The sequence below is a fragment of the Drosophila mojavensis genome, unplaced genomic scaffold, assembly GCF_018153725.1.
Source record: "Drosophila mojavensis isolate 15081-1352.22 unplaced genomic scaffold, ASM1815372v1 contig_277, whole genome shotgun sequence".
NCBI lineage: Eukaryota > Metazoa > Arthropoda > Insecta > Diptera > Drosophilidae > Drosophila > Drosophila mojavensis.
Window position 1 is genome coordinate 4,672,628 of NW_025318822.1, and position 10,230 is coordinate 4,682,857.

Sequence of the window (10,230 nt, forward strand, 5' to 3'; positions counted from 1 at the left end):
TTTATCAAGGCGATGACAAAGCGCGATTAGAGAACGTCTCTACGCAGGAAATCTGAAAATGTGGGCTGGATTTAATGAGCGACGGGCCGCCGTTTAATAAAGACCGAGAGGACAGAAAGAGAGAGAGAGCAAAAGTCCCATATTCAACCGTATAGGGTTTCCTTTGTTATTCATTTAAAAAATATACAATGGTATTATTTTAAGACTAGTTATAAATTCACGGGAACACACAATAGTTTCATGGTACAAAAAAAAATAAAAAATAAAAAATACGCCTCTGTGCTTGTTCTTTGTTAAGAGGCTTCTAAAAAGAGAAATGCATAATTCACTGAGACACACACAGACTACACGCAAACACGTCCGCAGTGACAATCATGTGTATGTGTGTGCGTGTCCATTCTGCGGCAGCGCCTAAGCTAATTACCGTTGATTCAATTTACCCATTGCTTATTTTCTTGGGCAATTTCCTGTTTCTCTTTACCTTGTGGTCTTCGCGTACCTATTTTCTTTAATTTGAGCAGTTTGGTAATTTAAAAATTGGAGCTCCCCGTGTGCCCTTGCCAACAGTCCCATAATCAACTGTAATGCGGCCGACTCGGCGTTGAGCACGCAAGCAGGCAGTCAGTAAACAGCAAACAGCAACAACAACAACAGAAACGCAAACAAAACATATGCTTCAACAGCAACAACAACCACAATAGGCACGCCAAATTCACAAAGCTTCACACACAGACACATACCCAGACAGTTGCGCACTCACACATCGAAATAATATTGATACACGGACACAGACACACCTCCCCATTTCTGAATTGCACTCGGGCGCTCGTAAATTATTGCCGACTTGCGTGTGTTTGTATGAGTATTTCACGAAACAGCTGATTTGTTATCAAAAGCGCTGAATAACCACACAGACAGTGAGAGAGTAACAGAGACGCACACAGACCGAATGAGAGAGCACAAAGCCTCAAGTGCTGAATTCTCACGCTCAGCAACAGCAGCGCACTAACAACAAAAAGTAGAGAAATAAAAAAATAGAAACAACAACGACGCCAACTGCGGCTGCTGCTATGGCAACGACCTTCCTTATTTATTACAATGTGTGTAATCGTCTACTGTGTATGTGTGTGTGTGTCTGTATGCAAGTAAGTATGTGTGCTTGCAGACGACGACTACGACGTCGCCGTAGCTGTTGTTATTGTTGCTGTTGGTGTTAGTGTTGTTGTCGATGATACTGATGATGACGGTGTTGCTTATGCGAAAGAGGGAGAACGGAAGGCGCTGACTTAAATTGCTTAGTTTTTAGTGCAGAAATGTCTGCAACATTTAAGTTTAATGCTGGCTCGTTACTGTTGTTGCTGTTCTGCTGCTACTACTGACGCCGCTGCTGTTGTTGCTGCTGCTGCTACTGCTGTTAGCTGGTGTGTGCTGTCGCTTCTTATGCTTTGTTCGTTTTTCTGTGTCTGCCAGAAGGAGAAGGGGCATAATCTCTTTTGCTGGTTGGCAGCTTTTGCACTGAAAATCTTTGTGCTCATTGCGCAGTTTCCGTGTGGCTTAGTTTGAATTTTATTTCATGTAGTTGGTTTTGTTGTAACAGGGCAGCTGTCGTTGGCGCTGCCGTTGCTGTTGCCGTTGCTTGGCTGTGTGACTATTGTTGTTGTTTTGCTTTTGCCTTAGTTTCATTTTTTGGGATTTTATTTTAATGCCGCACCTTTGTACATAATGTAGAGTGAATGAGCGAATAGAAAAATGTAAGAGATGACAGCAAATTGCAGTAAAGTAGCAAAGCAAAAGCTTTGGAATATAAGCGGAACAGTGAGACGGGAATAGAAAATGCAAGGCGAAATGGAATATTTGGTCATATGCACGTTTGTGTATATTTGTATGTATTTATGAGCAGATATTAAAATTACATTGCATATCCATGCATACATCCATACGTGCTGAGATATGTGTGTGTACTCAAGAGCTTGTCGCCAGGGCTATTAAATGGCAGCAAACAACAGTTTGATAGCATATAAATGATCAAAGCAGCGCATAAAATTGAAACTGCGCACAGGCTGAGGCCATAAAAAAATCATAAAAATTAAAGCAGGGCAACACTTAAAACGCACGCTCAAAAGAGCGAGAATGGCAGCAGAAATATGATTACAAAATAAAAAGGCAGCGACGTCGCTCTCTCGCACAACACGAAAGCAGTTGTAAAGATGGCCGCCGTGGCTATTATATAGCTGAATTTGTAAACGACACCAACACTTAAGCCGACAGACACACACACATTCACATAGCCAGACGCACAGAGCATACAAGAGAGACAGAGTGAGAGCCAACATGTGATGCGGCATGTGTTTCAGTTACAGCCACTGAATGCAATTGGCTTAAGCGTTTCCAGCAACGATAACAAAGCAGCGTGTGTATGAGTGAGTGCTGAATACGCGCCGACGTCACGGCCCAGTCGGCAATCAGCTGTGCGGCAGCTATAACCATCAGCAGGTAAAATGCTGGCCAGCAAAAAGGGCCACGCTGCGAGAGGCAGTCGCTTGAGAGAGCTTGACGCGTGCAGACAGCTGCGTGAACAGGACTCGGAAGTGTTTCTTATAACAAATATCATAAACTTATTTCAATTTAAGTAAATTGAAAATTGCATCAAGCATTGAATAATAGTAGGAAAATATTTTATAAAGTGACAACAAAAATTCATCCACATACTTATGTGTCTGTGCATGACTGTCGAAAGAAAAAAAAATAGTCCTAAAGCAAAAACAACAACAAACATCTTAACATTTACGTTTGCGTCGTGAAACAGCTGTTATTAATCTCTCTCTCAATTCAGCACGTCTCTGCCGATTCAGCATACCGCTCTCCGATTTACGCGCTGAATGCTCAAAAAAAAAAAAGAAATAGAAATTAATAACACTGAAGCGTTCGTTTCATTTCGCTTGCGCTGCTCAACGTGAACGGACGTGTTCGGGCAAATATCTCCGCCTGTCGTTAGCGTATGATAAATAAAACTGTAAACTGCACGCGTGTTTTTGCATATAAATAAAGACTGAACCAACAACAAAAAACAAACAAGCAAAACACAAACTCAATTTGCAGCTTAAATAGTTTACGAAAATAAACAAGACTGATTAAACAATACAATAAACGGAAAATAATTGAATTACGGGTGCGACACAGCTACAAAAAATAATAAAACATCAACAAAACTAAACCGAAAAGAAATTCCAAATAAAAAACAATATTTATAAAACCGCAGCAGCAGCAACATATGGATTAACGTTCCTCTTATACACACAAACACATACACACACACTCTCGGATAAACAGCAGCTTTAATTACAGTTAAACGCTGTCTATTTCTCACTTCTTGGATTACCAGTGCCAATTCAAACAAAAAAACAAAAGAAAGAAAAGAAGAAAAATTACAAAATTGTCAAAATCTAAGTGCAGTGAAAAGCTCTAAAGAGAAGAAGAAAAAATGAAATGCTGAAAAATTAAGCAAAGCGTAAATAAACAAAAATAAAGCTTTAAATCTTGTGTGTGTTGAACAAAAAAACCAACAAGTATAAAATGACGATGGCTGCGTGTTATGCTAATTACGACATGTCCTCCATGTCGTCTCTCTCGCACAGCATGTCGGCGGCGCTGCAACAGCAGCAGCAGCAGCAACAACAGCTGCAGCAACAGCAGCAACAACAGCACCATCAACAGCAACAACAGCACATGTACCACGCTGCAGTTGCGGCGCATCAACAACAGTTGCTGCAACAGCAACGTCAACAACAACAGCAGCCACCCGCCAACAACAACAACAGCAACAATGGACGTCATGCAGTTGGGACACAGGTCGCTGCTGCTAGCAGCCAGCGCGGCAGCAATGTCACAGCATCAGCTGCTGGCAACGGCGCCAGCAGCAGCAGCGGCAACAACAACAGCAGCAGCAGTGGCAGCAGCAGCTCAGTCAGCAGCAACAAGGACTACAGCATTCCGTTGCACGTCGACTGCAGCGTCGAGTACGAGCTGCCGAATCAGCCAAAGCCGCCCGCCGGGCAGCGCGTGGAGCCACTGCTGATGATCCATCCCTGCTATTTTCGCAAAATGGAGTCGCAGCGGCGCAGCCCGTTCGTCAACAATATGCAGGCGACGGCAACAGCGAGCGCGCGCAGTGCTGCTAGCAGTGCTGTGAGCAGCGCAGCGGCTTTGGGCAGCGGTGCAGCAACAGTGGCGTCGGCGCCCAGCAGCAGCAGTGCAGCGCGGCGCAAGACCCAAATGCAACAGCAACAGCAGCAGCAACAACAACAGCAGCAACAGCAACAACAGCAGCAGCAGCAGCGACAGGCAGCCTACCAGCAGCAGCTGCGGCAGCAACAGCAACAGCAGCAGCAGCAAATGTCACAAATGTCGCAGCAGGCGTTGTATCCAGTGCAGCAGCAGCAGCAACAGCAACAACAGCTGCGACAGCAGCAACAACAACAGCAACATCGCAACCAAAGTCGTCAAAGCCAAAGCCAAAGCCACGCAGCAGCCAACTCAGTCGCAGCCGCCGCAGCAGCAGCGGCAGCTGCAGCAGCAGTAGCGACGTCGGCGTCGAGTCAATGGGAGCAATTGGCCGCTGCGCTGACGCCACACCAGCAACAGCAGCAGCAGCACTCACACTCACACCCACACGCGCACACACACTCCCACCCACACACACACTCGCACCCACACACGCATACGCATCAGCAGCTGCAGCATGCGGCGTCGCTGTATTCGGCAAAAAGCAGCAATGCAGCCGCCTCTGCCAACACCGGCGGCAAACGGGACGCTTTGCTGTCGGGCAGCAGCGGCAACAGCAACAGCTACGCCAGCAGCACTGTCAAGCACCAGCAGCAGCAACAGCAGCACTGCCTGCCTCCGCCTGTGGCGCCTTGGGATGCGGCGGCAGCGGCGGCGACTGCGCTGCTCATTGACCGCTCGCCGATGGCCACTGTTCCTAGCAATTATCAGGCCGGTCCTGAGGCCACGCCCATGCACCGGCTGCCGCCCACGGCGTCGACAGACAAGCTGAGTGGCAAATACCGCCAATATCTGCGCACGCAGCATCGCATGCATCCCTACGCAGCAGCAGCGGCGGCGGCCGCCTCCCTCGCAGCAGCAGCGGCCGGCGCCAACTTGGGTCCGGCTTCGTTTGTGCCCTTCGGAACGGCGGCGACGTCGGCGACGGCAGCGGCAGCGCCAACATTCCAGCAACTGCAGCAAATCTCCTGCTACAACGTGTGATCCTCCTCCAACAACAATAACAGCAACAGCAGCAGCAGCAACAACAACAATAACTGAGACAGACGCTTACCAAGTAAACGTCAATGACGTAGAAAACAGAAAAAGAAAGAAAAAGAAAAGTAACTGCAAAACGCTTTTTGAATATCCTGTTATACTATTCTCTTATTCTTTCACTGTATCCTGTTTTACTGTAGGGCTTGCAATGTGCCTGGTGTTAAGCATGTAAACGAAACGAATGGCATGACAATAAAAAGAAACGTGCATAGCCAAAAGAGAGAGCAAAAGCAAAAACAAATGAACGGTGCTCTAAGCATATGCATGTGCATATGTGTATCTATGTCTATGCATTAGTTTAGGTATGACAACACGCTTAGAGGCCCGAAAAAAGCTTCGCTTAGTGCAGTGTGCAGTGTGCGTGAGCGACGGCATCTGATTTGCTTCGCTTTCTATTTGAGAACATGAGAACATAAGAGTAAAACAGAATTGCAATTGTGATAAACTGAAAAGAAAAAGATAAGAAATTTTGTTTTAAAGTTCAAATCATGCCATTTTTTTTATTGTCATACAAAATGTTAATGTTAAATTGAAAAGTGTTTCGTATTAACGCCCAGGCAATTGACAAGTCAATAAATATTTAATTATTGATTTATAACTAAATTAGCTGCGAACGATTGTTGCCAAAAAGCCCAAAACAGAAAAAATAATTAAAGATTACTTGTTTTTTTAAAATGTAATTTGTAGTAATTCGATAAACAACAAACAAGTAAGAAGAGAAAAGAAAAGATATGAAAAAACAAACAAAAAAATGCAAACTATTGTAGTGATATTTGTTATAAAATAATTTTAGTAACTAATTTAATTTAAATTAAACAAGGAAAAACCAACAAATCTAAACACAATGCGTGTAAACCAACAACAACAACAACAAGAAAACAACAATAATAACAAGTAAATGAAATGCTAAAAACTAAAACATATGCTTATTTAATTATTATTATAAACAACAACAAATACAGCCCATGCTATTACTCAAGTCAAAGTAAAATGAAGAAAATATGCTAAATCTCTTAACTAAAGGAATGAATGAAAGAAGAAGAAGAAGAAGAAGCTAGAAAACACACACACATACACATACAAAGTGCAAACATATTAAAATGAAAATAAAATGTATTCCCAAATTTTGCGACGTAACTCGTAGCGAAATATGCGAAGAAAAAAAAAAACAAATTAAAACTAAAATGTAGCAAATTGTGTTTTCAATTGACAGTAACAAAGACAGAGAAAGAGATGATGAGAGCGAGAGAGACCAGGCTGCAGTTAAGCATTCGATTTGACTGCCGCAAAAGAGCGCAGTAACGGCATTTGCCGTCGGTACTTTGTTGGATTATTTTACAGTTTGTCGCCTGTCTTCTAGTTTTTCTTCTTCTTTTTTCTTCTACACTTTATTTTATTTCGCCTTGCTGTTGTCACTGTGTGAGCTGCTTTAATTTGATTTCTAGCTCGCCTCATGCTATGCCTCGATTTTGGTGTCAACTCCCTCTTCCCTCTCCGCATCCAGCATTCCACATCCCTCGCGCCGTCTGTCGCTGTGATTGATTGTTGTCATTGATGGAAGACTTTCCAGCTCTGCCGTGCACGCACAGTGGTTGAAAAGCAGGGAGGTCGCAGTCAAAGTCGTTAATTATGAGCACAGCCCACATAATAATAATGATCGCTTTATGTTTACAGAGATTAGTTTTATGCGACCATGCAGAGCATTTTCAGCTGTCCGTGCGATAAACCGTGAAATCATATCATTTAATTAAATTCAAATATTTTCGTTTGCCTGATAGCTTGACAAATTTCCTAACGTATTTCGCAACATATTCAATTTCTAATTTCCTGCTTACAAAATCGAATTTTATGGAGATCCGGCCAAATGAAAACAGGGCTACTCATCTCTGTTTTTTATTTTTTTTTTATATACATATGTATGTATAAAACAGCTGTCGATTCAATTAAACAAAATGCTTCACTCAAGTAAGAAATATATAGAGAAAGATAAAGAGAGAGAGAGAGAGCGAGAGGCGTAAAGCAGAAAACGACATCCGTTTCCCATTGACCAAAAGTGGACTCGTTTAGCCATTTGATTTGTGACTCGGTTAAAGCGAATCCATTCACATGATTCACTTTAGTCTCTGCCCTAAATTCAAACGAGTCTGCACTCATGTCAAAACAAGACAAGAAAACAACAAAAACTGAGACAGGAACTGGCCGCGACTGCTTATGTGGACCACAGTTCCAATTATAGTAGTATTTATATGTATATGTATATGTATGTATGTGTACTATATGGCATACTATATAGAAAGCAGCGTCATCAAATCTTGTTTAAAAAGAGAAACAATTAGACAGACAAGCAGAAAAATGTTCACTTTGTATGTTGTTTTAGTCTGACAAATGATTGCAATCTATTAGTTTCTAATTCGAATATAGATTAGAATGCCGTAGATACATAAATGCCAATTGACAGTCATTACAAATTACGATATCCAAACAGTGAAATCCATTGAAATTGGGCAAAATATCAGCTGCTGCCCACTGTTGTCTGTGTCTTTCCCATCTATTGCCTCTCTGTTCCTCGCTTGCAGTCTCTTTCATTCAGTGCGAGGTCGTTGTCATCATATTCTATGGGTGCATGCATGTTACTTAGTGCATGTGTGTGTGAAGGTGCTTGAGCTTTAGCTAAATTGGAATCAAACAAAAGCTGCACTTTCCAGTGGACTGTTGTTTGTATTTTTAAGGCAAATCTTCAAAGATAATGGGCATGTTTCTCAAGTGTAGCACTCGAGGATTCAAGTGTTCACTTTTATTATTTTTATTTTCAGTTATTGTATTTTTATTAATATAGAAATGAGCTCAGCACCTGTGTGTGACTACGTAGCCCCAGGGTCTTTTTCTTTTTTGGTAATTAATCAGTGAATGAATAGTTCGTATAGGCAGAAATTTGTTTCTTTCAGCTTTCTTCTGTATTTACATGCTAATTAATATGTGGGCTTATTTGGTTTTGCGTTTGCATTTATTACGGTATCTCCCACCAGCCCCTAGCCCATAGTCAAAGCAAGGCAGGTGCCATTTAAAAGTCATCAACAGAGATAAATACACTCAATAATGGTCCAGCCAAAAACACATAAAAGGCGAAAAAATGAAATACAAAAAAAAGCAAATATAAAAACAAAACCACGCAAATAAAACGGCACCCAAAGCGCGCATACAAAATCAAATTAAGCACACACACACAGTCACACATGCACAGAGATGATTAGCTATTTTTAAATATAAGCTGAAAAATGCAAACAGTAAAAACGCACGAAAATTGTTCAAAATGAAATGACGCAAAGCGCATTAAACAAAGTCCAGCAAAAAAAAAAACAAATATAAAGTCACACACACATATGTATATATACACAGAGGCACGCAGAGCAAGCGCCGCCAACAACAACAAAAATGCGATAAAAACTGAAGTAGAGCGCAAAATGAAAAGCAAAGACGGACAACGACGTCGACAGAGGAAGCTGTCTAACAAACGGTGTCTGTGAATGTGTGCGGGAGTACGTTTGCTCATGTGTGTGTGTGTGGGTGCAGCAGGTGACGAATGCGGGTCGGGTTAGCATGAGCATTACAGGGATGCCGCGTCGCATTGAGGCTGGTCATAAAGCCCAAGTTTATGAGCAGAGCAACAGAGACAGACATAGATGTAGCGAGCGTGTGACTGAGCGTGTAAGCGCGACGAGACGCCGACGCATGGGCAACCAGTTTGTGTGTTGTTTTTGTTTTTTTTTTTGTGCCATTCATTCATTCATTTTTCGTATTTTTTCGCACTCTTGCAAGTGGATGAATTTGGGGTCAGACTAAGATCCGATTTGTGAGTTAATTAAAGCACTTCGTAAATATGCATATTTAAATTTCAGTTTTAAATACATAAATTTTCTATGCGTGTTTCCCTGAAATTTATAATCGTTTTTCATATATACAAATACATAAATAATTTATCTTTATTTATGTTTTTTGTCGCCCTTTCGGGTTTTTCGTTAATGACAGCAAACTTTTTCGAAAAGCTTTTCAGTATTAATTAAAGTTGTAAATTAAGTACCGCATTTACAATTAAATATGTATTTATGCCAAACGAATTTGTATTTATTTTTTTAACTTTTTTTTTTGTGTTTTAGTTAGTGACAGTTTTAATAAGCTTAATTAAATTGTATAAAAAGCGAGAAAAAATGAGAAGAGAGAAAAAGGCGAATCGTTAGTTGCTGTAACTAATTAGCATAATTTGTATGCGTGACTGTGCAGGTGGAAATGCGGCAGAGCAATTTAGGCGGCTTTAAATAAATTAACAAAAAATAAAATGCATTATTAATTAAAAATAAAGTCTAAATTAAGGCATTAGGATGAGCCAAGCACAGCTCGGCCATAAATTTGCGGTCAAGCCCAGAAATGCTATAAAAATAAAGACAAAAAAATAGAAATTTGACTTTGATTTGGTGTTTTATAATCGGATTTTCACATATGCATGAGTCAGAGCTGCGATCAAATATGAGTTCGTATTAATTTATGTATTTTATTTTATTTCTTTAGAAATTGAGCCACCCAATGCAAAATTTAATTGAATTTCGAAATACCCAATTAACCTCAAATTGCGACATTTAGCTTGAGCTGAGAGACCCTGAAAATATTTAATAAAAAAAAACACACACACAAATCAAAATTAATTATGTAGAGCTGCACTTTTGGCTGGCCCAAAAGTCGTAAAAAAAAAAAACAGAAAAAATATATATTATTCATACTTAGCGAGCAGCTCAGCCAAAGTCAAAACACTTAAACTGCCCAAGCTAAGGAGAGTGTGAGGGAGAGGGAAGGTCGCAAAGGCCTACGATTAAAAGTTGAACTAAAAACTTTACACTGAGCAACAAGCGAATAGTTACA

The 10,230-nt window shown here is 41.2% G+C and overlaps 1 protein-coding gene across 1 annotated transcript; it reads left to right on the forward strand.

Annotated features, from left to right (window-relative positions):
• The first annotated feature begins 2,527 nt into the window (after window positions 1-2,527).
• On the forward strand, window positions 2,528-8,680 carry LOC6574369 (centrosomal and chromosomal factor). Its single transcript, XM_032733735.2, is given in 4 exon segments — window positions 2,528-3,882; window positions 3,915-3,959; window positions 3,961-4,341; window positions 4,381-8,680. Coding segments are annotated over 4 exon segments (1,620 nt in total). The 5' UTR covers window positions 2,528-3,573; the 3' UTR covers window positions 5,266-8,680.
• Window positions 8,681-10,230: the final 1,550 nt, after the last annotated feature.